The following is a 16228-nucleotide window of genomic DNA, read 5'->3' on the forward strand; positions in this document are numbered from 1 at the left end:
AGAAGGTATTTCTAAAAATAATTTTAAGGACAAATCTTTTTTAATACTTACAATAAAACAGAAATTAAGATCTGAGCAAATGTATGCATTTATAGAGCATCGCGAGGTCAGAGTCACCCCTTTCCCTTTTATTTTTATATACTTCTATTAACACACCCAGCACATTATAGATTACCCATTGTCTAAGTCTATCTAAAACAAGCGTCAGCATTTCACCAGATCAATAAAGCGTCAGTGCTGCATTCTTATGTGTCTCTGGCTGGCGGTGATGAAGTGCTTTCTGTGATAAAACCCCAGTCTCACAGGAGGGTCCAGTCTGGTGCCCTAGAGCCAGATCATCACAGGAAATTCCGCAGCAGCATTTGTGGGAAGAAACATTTCTTCCCTCATATTTTAATTACAAAAAGACACAAGCCTCCTGGCTGCGTATGCTACTAAGGATAGACTGAGACTTTCCTCCTGCATTCAAAGAGTTTGACATCTCCACCAAAGGCAGTCAGACCCTCCCCTTTATGTCTCGCCACCTGACAGAGGCACACCTCTGTTTTGTGATGTGGCTACAGCCATGAGGCTGCATGAACACCTTCTCCTTACCACGCAGATCAGAATTACATACACCAATTTTAGTGATGTTACACACAGAAATAGCTGTAAGGACAGCAACTGAAATAAGGCCTGTCTTTCTGCTGACAGCATGGCTGAACTAGAACTTGCTCAGGTTTTTGATTTTGAGGACGACAGTGAGAGACAAGAGACAAATCTGAGGGACAAAAAGAAGCCACAGCTCAAGTACTGTGTTCAGTTTTGGGCCTCTCTCTACAAGAAAGACACTGAGGCCCTGGAACACATCCAGAAAAGAGCAACAAAGCAGTAAAGGGTTTGGAGCACAAGTTCTATAGGGAGTGGCAGATGGAGCTGGGATTGTTTTGTTTGGAGAAGCGAACGTCCAGGGTTGACCTTATTGCTCTCTACAGATACCTGAAAGAAGGCTGTGTGGAGATGGGGCCAGCCTCTTGTCCCACATAACTAGCGACAGGACTAGAGGGAATGGCTGTATGTTGCACCAGTGGAAGTTCAGGCTGGATATTTGGAATTTTTTTTTCTTTGAAAAAGGAGTCCAGTGCTAGAAGGGGCTGCCCAGGGAGGTGGTGGAGTCACTGTCCCTGGAAGCGTTCAAGAAACATCTATAAGTGGTACTAAGGGACGTGGCTTAGCAGGGAAATATTGGTGGAATGAGGAGGGTTGGACTGCATGGTCTTGGAGGTCTTCTCCAACCATGGTGATTCCGTGGTAATGACTTGGAAGACTGTATCCTGTTTTTGATGTGATAAAGAAAAAAAGAGAAAAAACTAACAAAATCTTTTCTTTTGTTGTTCTACTAACATACAGGTACTGTAAAAATTTCACTGAAAACCTACTTGACAGCTATCAATCGTTTGAATGTCACAGCACGCAAAATAACATTATTCGTATGAATAAACAATCAGGATGTTTATAACAAAGTCTAATATTATTTTTAAAACTTTGTTAGAAGTCTTAATCTCCATTCCCACGTAAAGCACCCCTAGAAAGGGAAGATAAACTGTAGAGGAACTACGCAGACAGTCATGCTTTTTCCTGCTAGAGAAGTCCCTTTTTCAGGGGAGTAGAAGGAAGAAAGCCTGGAGATTCAGAAGATATAAAGGGCAAAACCAAACTGAAATGACAGCAATTCCTAGTAATGCAAGGAGATAGAATTTTATTAAGAGCAATTTAATGAAACAAAGGTAATGGCAGCAGTTGAAATAAAGAATTTAGCAGCTTGTAAAACAAAACAAACAAACAAACAAAAACAAAACAAGAGGAACCTTCCCTGATAATACATACATGTCAACATACATGTTCTTAGAAGACCACTTAGAAAATTTTGCACAAGGCTGCTACTGTACATAGTTGGTCTTTCACAACCAACGTCAGTCTCATACGCATACTGTTAAAATAATCAGGGGGTACTTGAAGGAAAAAAATATTTACATTGTAGAATATGAAGGTATTGTTGAAACATTAGATTTCAAATTGTTAAAAGCATACTTGACATTAGCCACCAGGATAAAGTCAGTCTCAGACTTCAAAAAAGCTATCTTATTCTAACCTTTGAGCTGGATAATAAGAATATTTTGCATTTATTAAAGCCAACTGCTGGCTAATTTGCATTTCTAATCCTTACAGGCATAAGTAAGAAATGAGATCTCATGAATTTTCTTCTTTGCAGCATTCCCACACTGAAATGCAATGCTTCTCATAAGATGCTTCCAATACAGTTAAAATAAAGCATAAATTAAAGACTGCCTCTAAAAGTAGCTTAATTTATAATAAAACAATCAAATGTTCACATTTTGCCCATCATCCTCATTTCAGTTAAGGAAATGCACACAGAAGTATTCTGAAATTTTCTTACATCACCATGACTAAACGAGGCCAGCCACACAGAGAGCAGCACAGCCAGCATGCTAATGAAACAGGCTGGCCATAACCAAATTGTCTTTAAGAAAGATTCTTCTAAAAAAGCTACAGAAATCCCTCCTTCTGCCCACCCCCCAGATCAGACTACACTATCAGATTATATTATTGCCAAGATAAGCAAACGAGAAAATAAATAATTGCAGACTGAGTTCAGGCAGAACGTAATTAAGATGTAGTCAAGTCTTCCTCCCCCATTTGCCATTCTCACTGCCTCCATCATATGGCATACTCCAAGTTGTTTTGCATGCTGTGTAAAAAGAGGAGATTTTATTTGCATTGGCTAAGTACAGACCGCAGTCCTGACCAGTACTGAGAAAACAAATACCACTTTACAAAGAAAATTGGACTTTTTAACCTCCCAAGGGTGGTGATTTCACTTTCCCCAAAATTGTGAAATATATGGAATTTATTCCATGTCCCAAGATACCGAGTAAGATTAAATTACGTTCAAAAGAATTCAAAATTTTTCTTCTATAATACAGGAAATTATTTATTTTGTGGGTATGATGATAAGTATATTTTCCAAAGGGAATAAAAAAGCAAAATGAAAACAAACATAGTAAGTAATTTTAATATCTACGCTTCATTTTTCAGCTCCATTTTACCTCCTGACTCAATACAAAAGCACACAGAACATGAAAACAGTAGTGGAGGACAACTATTGGCATCAACGTAACTGATCTCCACATCCATCCAATGTACTACAGTCTCAGACAATAATACCGAACCAGGCTATACACTCAACGTTTAGGATCTCCAGATGAGTAGTACCCTTCCTGGAGACTCATGGGAAAAAGAAAGCTGAAAAGGGGTTAAAATGTCTTACATATTTTAATAATTTGTTAAAGTTCATTAGTCACATCTCAGATCATGCAGAAAGAATCTAGCCTTGCATTTTGGGTTACAGCATTTCTTTAATGCATGAACCTTTCCCACCTCTCTCCTTTCCCATAAACTAAAACTTTAAAGTGACATATACAACACAAACACTTTCTCAATGTATAAACACGTGGAAATAACTGCCCCCCCAAAACCCATAGAGTAAGACAGAATACTGATGGCCTAATAATAAACATAACCTATTACAAAGACTTTAAAGCAACATAAATCACACTTCAGATTTTAAAGCAGTCTGTAATTAGTAGCTAGGAAATGGCTTCCCTGGAGAGGAGCTATTCCACATTTTGCTTGCAGTGGCTGCTCACTCCTTTGTCGTATGCAGCCAACAAGCAGGAATACAGCTACTAGCTTACAGCATAAATCTCAATTCTTTCTTACACTGCCTCTTATTTACTAAATACAGTAAACAATTACATGTGAAATTCTCACTGTAAACAAACGCAGTGAGTACATGCAGCTTGACATTTCTATGCAAGGACTTGACTGAGCAGGCACACTGCCATCTCTCCTTTGGAGACCACTAGAAAATATTTTCATAATTATGCTGAAATAAATAATTGTAACAGCTATTAAATGAACACAAGCATGTCTTTCAATAGACAGAAATCTGGAATTGAAGTAGTTCTATAGAAGGAAACTGACAGAGATTTACCTTTGTAAGTTCAATAATTGGCAATTTCACTTTTATTGCCTTAAAATAAAGGGCTGGAAGGAAGAGATGTGAAAGAAAAGGCTAAAAGGGAAGAGCTTGGAACTACACACACTACCCCAGGCACATAACCAAGAGGAAGCAGTACTCTAACCCCATCCACAAAAAGGGATTGAGTCATCCCTTCTACCAGTATCTCACTGAAGAGTTCCAGTGTTGTTTTGGTTCTTTGTTTTAAATATCCACAGTTACTACAAAAGTCTCATTTTATGTCTCCAACAAGAACAAAAAAAGATTAACAGGGAACTTGGTTGCATTCAGCTGCATTAAAAAAAGAGGTATATTACGCAACAATGACCACATTACTGCAATAGAGATACAGTCTTCTGGTTTATCAAACATATTTTAAATCATTTATCATCAAACTAAAAAGCGGATAAAAGCACCAAAAGTTGATTAAGACTGATCATCCCACTTCCCCTTTTCTTAAGCTGGAACAAATCACATCCTCTGTTTAAATTCCTCCAGGTTTCCATGGTGTAAAAGTCATAGTATTACCATCCACAGAACAACACTCCTGATAGCAGAATACATTACAACATTTAAAATATTGAAGCAAATCAGTGTTGCATTTCTGTTTATTTTGCCTTGGTTCTTCCCAGACTTCACCTCTTCTATATGTCCCATTTAGGAGATGGTAAATACTTATTTAGCATATCTTTTATATGCAAGACTACTATTTTCTGATGTTTAATCTAAAAACAGCACAGATGGAGCCTTCATTTTGATTTGTCCCTAAAAATATTAAGCGGCATATTTCTCTCTTCAAGCAACAATGTTTTTAAAACAAACTAGGATTTATGTTTTTTAACCATCTCCTCCTTCTGCCACAGTTATTAATTATCTTACCGAAATCATTAGCTGCCTGAAAAAAACCTGACCTAAGCAGCCACTCTTTTTGTCAGTTACTTCTGCCAGCAAGCTTTCAAGAGCTGGAGATTGCAAAGATGCAAGGCTACTATCAACTTTGGTGGAATGGAGGACTCAGTACTGATCAAAAGTTCATCATCCCCCTGGCAGAATCACTGCTATGGGACTGACAGACACCAGGTCCTTGTGCCCTACTGGCCACCCCACGCCTAGGTGGCTTCTCTCTTCTCAGCCTTTGGGGGCATCTGCCATTCAGGTTATCTCCTCCATAGAACAGTGATGGTTCTCAACCAAGTGGGCAAGGAAGAGCACACGTTCACACTGAAGTCCAGCACAGTTTGAGATACAAGACACATCCCTACAAAAGTACACACTGCTTCTAACGTATTTTTTTCTCTCCATCTTATTGTAATAGGATTGCTTTGAATCACAAGCAAGGAGCTTTCACAGTGTTGCCAGAAATTCGGAAATGCTTTTTTTCCCTTCAATCCTGGAAGTACTTGCCATGTGCTTACAATTGGAGGGAGGAAGACACAAGTGGAAGAAACAGAAATGTTCCCTTCTTTCTGGTCCACAACACAGACTGGTTGTGAGCAAAATGTCTGGGCTCACAGACATTTAACAGAATGAGCACACAGCATTGCAAATATAAACACACAAGCCTCAAACTGAAGGCGGTTTCACCATGCTACTGAAAGCATTCACAAAAGTCAATCTCTATAGTTAGAAACGGATGCTCTAGATCATACCTGTCAGTACTGATCTACGGGCTTCCACAGATAAAAAAGCAGTTGAAATTAAACAAGTAACCAAACCACCACAAGAAAACAATTATCTTTTAACACTGTAACTGTAAATACTAGAAAAAGCATAAACAACATAGTGCCAAAGACCAAATTTCTTCCCTCCTTCCCAAAGGTCAAAGTGGTTTTCATTCAAATGTTTTCCCAAGCTTAGAAAAAATATATTTTAACTCTTACACAAGTTTTGATATCTGAAAAGATTAAAAATTCTGAAGTATGTGCTATGTTCAGAATTTTTCATGAGATTGGAGCAGTCTGTGCCCAAAATTTTACTGTCTGAAACAGAGAAGTTATTTTTAGCAGCTCAATTATACTTACATAGTTAAGGATTATAGTAAGTCTTCTAGAAAGCAGTATACGGTATAAAATTTATAGCATGCCATCTCTTCCTCATTAGCTGCTCATGCATGCATCCATACTTCCACTGCAGCAAATCTCAAATAACCCAGCAGAAGTTACAATGGGAAACTAACGCACTTCATATTTAGTTTCCCCCACCATAAGTTGTTTCTGTGCCCACAGCTTCACTCTGCTATTTATTTTCAATCTTAGTGAGGAAGATTCAACCAATAGGAAATTAACAATTGTAACTCTCATCACACTAATGATATACTGAAGACGCTGTGGTTCCGCATCAGCCCAAACCAGGCTTGCTGCTGTCAGGATCCCAGCCCTCCCACCCCGCCCCAGCCCTGCCTGCTCCCTCTGCCTTGGCTGCAAGATGGCTGTGGCCGCACAGCTGAGCTACTGCAATGTGTTCAGCTGGTGACAAACCAACTCCTCCTCACTCCTCAGCTCCCACAAACAGATGAAGTGTTCCCAGAAGCGAGCACACAAGCCCAGCACCACAGCAAAAGGAATGGGGGTGTGCAGCCAGGGCTGGGAGAAAAAGGCAGGACCAAGACAGCCCGCTGTCAGCTCTGCTTAGGCTGCTATGAGAGCCTGCGCTGCTTACATCAAACCCACTTGCACCTCACCTGACTTCTTCCATATATAAAAAAAAATATGGTTACTTTAAATAATATCCATAAGAAATATTAAAATAATCTCCACTGACAGGTTTAAAATCTGTGATGAACAATTAAGAAAACTACGTACTTTTAAAATATTTAGTCCATATTTTTATTTTCTTTGCACTTGCCCTAGCGGTTGCTTAAAACATCACAATCCAGTCATGAAATCTTTACCGTCTCCCACCTCACAACGACCTAACAGTCTTTCTTCTAAGGCTGCATTAGATTAGGCTGCAAAGTGCAAATAAACACCTTGAGAAGAAAGAAAGGAAGAATTCCCAAGGGAAATAGCTATATAAATAAAGCAACCCATAGACGCTCTGAAGCACTGCCACCCTCAAAGCCCTCTAGATAAAAACAGCTCTGCCTAAAGCTTTTCTTGGTTTTGGAATGAAATTGCACCAATAGAAAGACCCACAACACATGGCAACTGAAGGATCCAATTCCACTAATGCAAGCCTTCTCCTAAACTACTGCTTAAAGTTAATTTCATGAATTGCACTGAAATAACAGATCATCTAGTCATTTTTAATTGATCAAAGGCTTCAATTGGCCTCAACTGGGCAAGGAATGACTCAGGACATCCTGGTTCATTGTTATGTCTCGATACCCTTTTTTGAAACTGTCATGTTTTACAACACTTCCCCACAAGCTATATGCTGCCCAGAAGAAAAACAAAAATACAAATGAATTCACCTTGTCAGAGATTTAAATAAACAACCCAATAATATTAACTGGAGCAACCGAAAACCCATTGTTTAGGCTGCATAAAGAAGGCAAGTAGAAGTGAAGATCATGAAAGCAATGTCTGAAGCTGTAGTAGAAAAACCAATCTTGCTTCTTAATAATATAGAGCTCAAAGAATGACGAACAAAAATCTGAAAACTTGAAAACATTTCTTTGGAGAGTGGATACTAAAATGTAAGTCAGTCATGCAGAACTGAAGCTGTTAAGTAACAGCCCTCAGTTCTCCAGCAAACATCAAACTCCTCAAAGCAAGTAACCAGGCAACATTTAGATAGACTTGCCACGAGAAGCCTGCAAGAGAACAAAACCAGGTTCTGGACTGTCAGTCAATAAGGAAGGACATTGACTGCTGCCATTTGCAGGTTTAGCAACAGCACACCAACAGCATGTTTGAGTGTTGAAGTTACTACTGCAGTGTGGTAAAGAAAATTCCATCAGGCCACAAAAAAGGTAAAAGCAAAGGTGTTTGCATAAGGAAAGGTATTAAAAAGAAAATAGCACACACAATATGCAAGATAATTAAATGTGGCAATTTAGAAGATGCAAATGCCAAGGAAGCAAATACTCTCTTTTGGAAAAAAGATGACACTATTCATAAATGCAAAGCAATACATTTTCTACATGAGCAAAATAATATAATGCAATAGCTTTATTACACTGGGCCTTGCTTTTCTGTATATGGCAGGACAGTCTTTTACACAGTTCCTGACATTTCAACTTCACCAAGACTGTGGGCAAACAACTCTCCCTTGGCTAAGGAAGTTTAAAAAAACCCACCCAAATACTGAATAAGGGAACATGCTACCAGATTTGTGATGTAAGTGGTTAAAAGTCAGCACACTGATTTTCAGAAGAAGGTGTAAATTCTGACAGATTTTGAGCAAACTTCTACTGAAGTTGCTAATGATTGAAGTTGGTGCAGACTGAGCCAAAATAAAGGCGTTTTCTTATGTTTATCAGCAGGAACTGTAATAGTAACAAAAAAACAAAACAAAACAAAAAAGGATCAGAGAGAGTGGTATTATCTACATCAAGAAAATTCTCAAGTGATTCCATAATTCTTATATTAACAAGTTCTGGTGTGATTTTTTTGTTTGTTTTTCAAGATTCTGTGGACCCAAAAGCTAAACAAGCAAAGAAGATCCGGGTTCTCAACATTTTCTGCTTGCAATTCAAAACAGACCTGTAGTAGTCAGTTGTAAAGCCAATTCATAAGCTAAAATTTGAACTGTGCTTTGCCAATCATCCAAAAGAGCAATTCTCATAGGAAGTGTGTGACCCCTGTATTATGTGATTATTCCTTTTTGAAACCAAGCACAATTAAATATATATAAATATATATATATATATCACATATAGAGGAGATGGGTGACCATAGTCTTCATTAACCTCAAAAAAATGCATTTGCCTATCTTCAATAATGAAAAGAGGTAAGAAAGATTTTAGCTGTTAAATTAAGCTAGTATAAGGCTGAATGTTTATGAAAAATAAAGGTCTGAAAAACAAAAAGGGACAATTCTAACATGTTGCTAGAAAAGACAATGCTGAAGAAAAGCAGATCAAGTAGAAAGAGTAACAGTTAATAGAAACAACACCTGGCTCTAAAGTCTCAAGTAGAAAACGCATAGCATCGTTTTAGAAGAAGATATCATACATGCCTACACCTTCCTTGTCTCTCCCTAGGCACTGGATTAACAGCTCTTCATGGAGCCCTCATTAGATTGAGCTCTATTGTGACCCAACATGGCCATTCTTATGTTCCTAGGAAAATTACAAAATAAAAAAATTAAGTTAAACTAAACAGCAATACTATTCACTATATCTTTCACCTATTAAACTAAAATACAAAAATTAAGTGTAATAATTCCTGACATCAAGACTCCTGCACTGATAGTGGCCTAAGGCTCAATTACCAATTATGTCATTGGTGGTTGATGAGGGTGAGAAATGAGATTAATGAAAGCAAGAAAAATGTGTGCGTGTGGGAAAACAGAAGAGATATGGCATGTTGACTTCTTGGATTTTTATTCCAATTCTTGAAATGTAACAAGACAATAAATAAAAGATAGCTGAAAAGGCCTACTGAGAATGCCTACTTAGATAGCAGAGGATTTGCAGCTGAACAGAAAGATCATTAAGAAAATTATGTGTGTCATTTTGAGGGATGAGTTCTAAATACATCTGATTTAATGCATTCACTGTACTGCATCTTCCAGACCACAATAGTTAGCTAATGGATTGATTGCAAGTTCAGTTCTTTCTTCATACAGAACCACAGCTGAAGACCAGCAAAATACCCTGCGCACAAAGATGATCACGGAAACACCAGGGAGTGGTATCACTTCTCTATTTCTCTGAAAAGATCAATAATCGCTGTACTTTCTGAAAGAAACTTTAAAGGAACAGAACCAGAATCTCAGGAATGATATATGAAATAATACCAAATGTGGAAAGTTCATCACATAGGCTTTAGCAGATTCTTCTTATATCAATCACCTTAGTTTCATGGAGAAGTTCAGAAAATAAGATTTTAGTTCACAAGATTGGAAAGAAGTAGACAAAGGGACCTGTTACAAGAACACCAATTCTTGCCACAAATACAGCAGAACAAATTGAAGAAGCTAGACCTTTATAAGAAGACTGCAGCTGTTGGCGGTGAGTCAGCTTGTGAGGCCCACCAGTGGGTGGGGATGGAGCTCTGAATAGCACCTAGCTAACGGGAAGCCTGTTTTTCAATAGCCATTTCTACAGGGACTAAATGAGCAGAAACAAAGTTGATATATCAGATGCACATAGGAAAAAAGCTACCCTATTTTACTGAGTATTCTATTCAGAGGATGAAACGAAAGATGTTTCGGTTTTGAATTAGTAAAAGCACATTCTTCACATATAGCATTTTAATACCATTTTAAAGAAAAGAAAAACCACATGCTTCTTCACAACTTTCTTACGCAAAGGCCACATCACTTAGCAGAACCACTATCTCATTCCAATTCTCTTTGCATACCTACACTCAAAGAAACATTATTTTTCACCCAGTTTCATGTTCTGAACATTGTGGATGTGAACCTTTCACAGATAAAGAACAGCAAAGACTAATGATAAAACTAAAACCAGTCTCCTGGTGGTTTTCTTGGATATTTATCCATTTCCCTTCCTGTCTGCAGTATTCTGCAGCAAGCAGGAGACTGTCAGAGAGCACAGCTAAGCAGTCCAAATGGATCTCTGCTACCAGAAAATGCAATATTTTCTTCCAGACCTGATGTTGCTGTTCCCACTCTGTGTACTTGCTCCAGCACTCCTCTGACCACACCATAAAATAATTCAATTTGCTAACCCAAGGGGAAAAAAAAAAAAAAAAAAAAGCACAAACAGAACAAAAAGAAAAGAAACTGGCTCAATTAGTCATGTGAATCAACTTTTCACAGTGTAAGAGGACCAGGTGAGTGTGACTGCTCCATTCACAGCCACTGTGAGATGGGCAAGTGCCACTTTGCCTCATCTTAAAAGACTCAACCATCTAAGAGATTGAACAAAGCAATTCAGAATCATGGGCAATCCACTAAACCATCTTTGATGGTTTCATTTGAAGTTTCTAGGACAAACTGCTTCTGACATAATGTATGATTAAAAAAAAAAAAAAAAAAACACGTTAATTTAAAATATATATATATATATATTTTTTTGAAGATCAAACAAAATTTGAAATAAAAGTTTCTTAAGGCCCTAACTATAAATGCATCTCTAAAATAAAAACAACCTCCCAGCTTTAAGAGGACAGTGGAAGAAAATAAATTATAAAAGTGAACCAAACATTTGTAATTTTAATATTTTGTTGTGTCTACAAAACAGACATTCACAGAGCTGATTAATTAAGTAGTTTGTGCTTTCCTCTCAGCCTTGTTTGCATACATTATACCTTACCATTCAAGCCATGTGATCATGCTCTATTTTTCCCAGGACAACCACCGCATTCAGCACAGTGCACAGACTCTGACCCAGAGGAGCATGAGCACTGCACACAGAAGGAAGTTGCTATCTGTACACCACTCCATTGAAGATGTTCAAGGAACATGACAATGCAAGATACGACAACAAACAGAGGACCAGAAGGAGCGCAGGTGCTCTGTAAGAGCATTATAAACTTGGCAGGCAGCGAGACACACCTCCCAGGCTCACTTGGCACAGTCACAGGACGCTGTAGAACAGACACGCACCTAACTTCAGCAGACAGAAGCTCCATCCCTTAGAGACAAAGGACTTTCTTCCCTCATCTGCAGTTTCCTGGTCCCAGCCATGCCAATATTTACCACAACAAGGAGCGTGTCCTACAGAGAACAGCTCACAGATGTTAGATGCAGATAGAATCTATCCAAAGAGACTCAATGCCTGGCTCTCCTGTCCAACATCTTCTACTGGGAAAGCAGAATTTCAGATTCTATTGGCCTTCTGGTTTAAGTAAAACAAGTCTGTTTTACTCCAGGGTCATTCTGCCTGCAGAGCCAGCAGTGCTGACACTGCAATAGTTCTCTTTAGGGACCCAAGGAGACATTGTGGCATCCATTCACATTAAGCCCTTTCTGCCTATGTTTGCAAAAAACTAGAAATGGAACTTCAAAATCAGTTTGTGCAGCTACTCATGTTTTAGGTTAGGCTCTTGTCACTCAGGGAAGCTCCCAGTTTTCACCCCCAAGAGTACATCAACTTCTGCAGTTCACTTTCATAACTTGGTTCTTTTTGAGCTTGTATGTTACAAAAGAACTGCTAAAATCTTTTTTGCCACGTTTCTCACAGTCTGGAGGCACAAGATAGCAAGAAACTGTTCTGATTTGCAAAGCCCAGCATGACCAGATAAGGGAGGCAGGCAGCACCTGCAAAACATCTCGAACAGATGTCAAAGAAATCCCTGCACTACCATGAGAAAGGAAGCTTGGTAACTACTTATATGCCACAGTATTTCTCTTAAAAGGTGAGAAAATATTTGTATCTGATCCTTTACAAATAACTTCTAAGTAGTTGAGAAATGAGAGGAGAAAAAACCCACAATAACACCTCATGGCTTTGCTTTTGATAGATTTCTGTGCATCTTCAGCCATACCCTTCTCCCCATTCAGTCCGGCTTCATGACCCCTTTCAGACAAAAATTTTGTTAAATAAAATTTGAAGTTGAGCAGCTCCCGTGGTGACAGCTTAGTTCAGGACAGCTCAGGATGGGCTCCTCAGCATCTGGACAGCCATTCCCAGAGGAAATCAATCACAGGAAATCACGGCATATGTGCTCATGCCTCAGCTCAGTTTGCACAAGGCGCCCCATCCCACACGGGCGAGCGCCGGGCCAGGAGCACTGTCAGAGCCTCGAGCGGCATTCGGAAGGCCGTGCCCACCACGGTGCCAGCAGCACGCTTTCGTCCCGCAAACCCCTCAGATGTTTAAATTCGCAACGAAGAGAACACCTTCAAACCGTCGAGTCCGGGATGCTGTCTGTGTTCCCCAGCCCGTCACAAGGGGGCTGCTCTTTTTGTCTCCCATTCGGCAGCATCGCACCCACAGCCCGTTCCCCGCGTGACGCCGTAACGGGCAGCACGGCGCTGCGCGACGCTTTGTCAGTCGCGCAGTGCACCCGGCTAAGGGCCATAACCGCCCGCACAGAAACACAGCGAAGGGCGGCTACGCCGCGCTTCTCCACAGGGAGAAGTGAGGAGGCGCGGGAGGACGGCGCGGAGCGGAGGACACTCCTCGTCGGGCGCGCACAATGGGCAGACGGCGCAGGCGGCCGTTCTCCATCAGTCGCCCCGTCTCGCCGGGCAACGCCGTCCGTCAAATGACCGCCGCCGGGGGCGCGTTCGGACCCCGAGGGAGGCGCAGCGGCGGTTCAGGGGTGTGCCGGCGGCGCGGGCCAGAGGGGCGGCACCGCAGCCCGCCCCACCGCTGCCCCACGCCTCCCGCCGCGCTGCCGAGGGCGGATGGAGGCGGGGGCGCGGGGCGGCCTCTGGGCCCCGCGGGGAGCGCGGCTACGACCGGATCCGCGCTGCGGGGCACAGCCCGCCCGACGCCCGCTGACACAATGGGCTTCTCCAGCCCCACTTCTCCTTCAAGTCCCCACTCACCCCTCCGAGGAGGCTCTCCGCGCCACGGGGTCGACCCGCTGCTGGTGGTAGTGGCGCCGGGTGCTCGTTGAACCGGCGGCCCCGCAGGGCGGGGCGGGACGTTCCGTTCCGCGTTCCTCCGGCAACCGCGGCAACGTTATTCCCTGCACATAGCGGCTAACGGGCAGAGCGGGCACGGCGCTGCGCAGGCGCCGCCCGGGCTCACACAATGCGGGGGGGGGAGGGCGGACGGCGCCGCGCAGGCGCAGAGGGCCGAGCCGCGGGGTCGGAGCTGCGCTTGCGCCGACTTCAGACAATAGCGCGGTCGGCGCTCCACTCGCGCCGCAATTCGCGGCAGTGGGAGGCGAACGTGGATCCGCCCCCTCGGCCGTACCGGGACCTGCGCTGTGCTCAGCCACTGCGGGCGCGGGGACGTAGGCGGAAGGCGTGCACAGTACGCAGGCGCGAAGGCCGTTGCGAGCCACAACAAAGGGGAAAAGAGAAGCGGTGCGTATCCTCCTCCCGCTGCCAGTTGAGTGCGCGGAGGGGACTACGCCTCCCAGCGCGCTCTGCGCCGCGCACCGTTTGCTGGGAGCTGTGGTTGGCGCCGCGGTCTCCCCGCGCGCCGTGTAGCTGGGGGCGTGGCGCAGCTCGGGCTCTCGGCTGTGGCTGGTAGTTGGCGTTGTAGCAACGGAAGGTAGCGGCGTAGCGGCTCCTCCGGGAGCTGGGGAGGCGGCGCGGGCCGAAGTGCCGCGGGGTGGCGCCGGGAGGTTCGGTGCGCGCCCTTCTCGGCGGTCGGTGGCGTCCCGATGCGGGCGCCTCGTGGGCAGCCCGCCCTGGAGGAATCTCTGCAGCGATACCAGAGGCGGCTCCGAGGTGAGCGCGGCCCGCGGAGCTGTGGGCGGGTGAGGAGGGCTGCTCCTGCCCGGGCCGGCACCGGGTGGGCGCCCGCCAGTGGTCGGACGCGCTGCGGCAGTGCGCCGCTCCGCTGCTAACGGCCCGAGGTGTCTTTCCTGAGCTTTGAGGTTTTCATCAAGTGCTTGCGGGAGTCGGAACTTGTAGTCAAATTAGAACGAGCCCGAAAGTACTGCGTCTGGTAAACTGTGGCCCTGTGCGATCACACGGGCTGTTTTTAACAAGTTGCAGCTCTCTTGGTGTTGGTTTCTGAGGTGCTTTGTAATGAACTTCACAGAATCATTAAGGTTGATAAAGACCTGTCGGATCATCTAGTCAGCTGCCAACTCATCCCTGTCATCTCACCAACCGTGTCTCTCAGTGCCTCGTCCACATGATACCAAACACCTCCAAGGACAGTGACTCCGCCACCTCCCTGGGCAGCCTGTCCCAATGCATTACTACTCTTTCTGAGAATAAAATTTTCCTGATGTCCAACGTGAATCTTCTCTGGTGCAATTTGAAGCCATTCCCTCTAGTCCTATCATTAGTTACTCGGGGAGAAGGGGCCAACCCCTACCGCACCACAACCTCCCTTGAGGCAGTTGCTGAAAGCAATAAGGTTGCCCCTGTGCCTCCTCCATACTAAACAAGCTCAGCTCCCTCAGCTGCTCCCCATAAGACTTGTGCTCCAGACCCCTTTGCTTTGTTGCCCTTCTCTGGACATGCTCCAGGGTCTCAGTGTCTTTCTTTTAATGAGGGACCCAGTACTGAACACACAGCGCCCAAGGTGTGGCTTCCCCAGAGCTGAGTACAGACAGATGATCGCTTATTTGCTCCTGCTGGCAACACTATTTCTGATAAAAGCCATTGGTCTTGGCCACCTGACCATACTGCTGGCTCGCATTCAACCAGCTGTTGACAAATGTATCCAGGTTCTTTTCTTCCATGCAGCTTTCAGCCACTCCACCCCAAGCCTATTTTGTTCTTTAATTGTGCCATGCCTGACTTGCCTTTTCATTTTAGGCGTTGATGCTCAGTTAGTACTGGCCCCTTGAATCACTGTGAAGCTTAATGGGTGGCACGTGGGCAGTGGAGAAGGCTGATTTTTTGTGTTCGTTCTCATCTAAGGAGATGTGTTAAAGTGTTTAACTTCCAGAGTATGCAACTTGCTCTGTTCAAACTGCATCCTGCTGGGGCATGTGGGAATATATGTTTACAGTGGTTACATTGAGCTGCCTGAACTGCCTTCAAAATAGATTGTTTTCATCTTTCTTAGGCTGTGACAGTGGGAAAATCAAAAAATGTTTGAAGTTCAAGTCTACTGTGCTTTCTTTCCCTATGTTCTCCAAGCTTTAACATATTTAATATTTCTTTTGTGTGTGTGGTTTAGTAAGTTTGGTTCTTTTCTTGATTCAAACCAGACTTTTCATTAAAATATGCTTTTGTAGCATTTTGCAACACAAATCCAATTTTTTTTTTTAATTTTGTCTTAGGTTTTTTGTGCATTTAAACTATTCCACTGAAATTTCACTTTCTGTCAACTAGAAAATCTGTTGGAGTTGCTTGGGAACTGTTGTATATCTAAAGGTACATCTTCATAGTCATTATGAGCTCATAAACTTTTAATATGTAGAGTTCAAAGCATGCCTTTGTACCAAGCTATCTGGAGGCTGTAGGTGATGGCTTTAAATTTCATGTAAC

The 16228-nt window shown here is 42.8% G+C and overlaps 2 protein-coding genes across 9 annotated transcripts in view; one reads left to right on the forward strand and one right to left on the reverse strand.

The window, feature by feature from the left end:
- CEP170 (centrosomal protein 170) overlaps nt 1-13880 on the reverse strand; it is an 87305-nt gene extending 73425 nt beyond the window's left edge. For 5 of the 6 annotated variants that reach the window (XM_052695664.1, XM_052695655.1, XM_052695649.1 and 2 more), the window contains exon 1: nt 13652-13878. The gene's annotated coding sequence lies outside the window, so the exon portion shown is untranslated. Of the gene's footprint in view, nt 1-13651 lie in introns of all 6 variants that reach the window. The other variant, XM_052695674.1, reaches the window with a different exon arrangement.
- Nucleotides 13881-14233: 353 nt separating this feature from the next.
- Nucleotides 14234-16228, forward strand: part of SDCCAG8 (SHH signaling and ciliogenesis regulator SDCCAG8) — a 99917-nt gene continuing 97922 nt past the window's right edge. Inside the window, exon 1 of one of the 3 annotated variants that reach the window (XM_052695703.1) lies at nt 14234-14506. In XM_052695703.1, the coding sequence (XP_052551663.1) occupies nt 14440-14506 (67 nt within the window). In that variant the 5' untranslated portion in view covers nt 14234-14439. The remainder of the gene's footprint in view (nt 14507-16228) is intronic. The other 2 variants (XM_052695693.1, XM_052695687.1) reach the window with 2 other exon arrangements.

The sequence above is a fragment of the Tympanuchus pallidicinctus genome, unplaced genomic scaffold (assembly GCF_026119805.1).
Source record: "Tympanuchus pallidicinctus isolate F22 unplaced genomic scaffold, pur_lepc_1.0 scaffold1, whole genome shotgun sequence".
Classification (NCBI taxonomy): domain Eukaryota; kingdom Metazoa; phylum Chordata; class Aves; order Galliformes; family Phasianidae; genus Tympanuchus; species Tympanuchus pallidicinctus.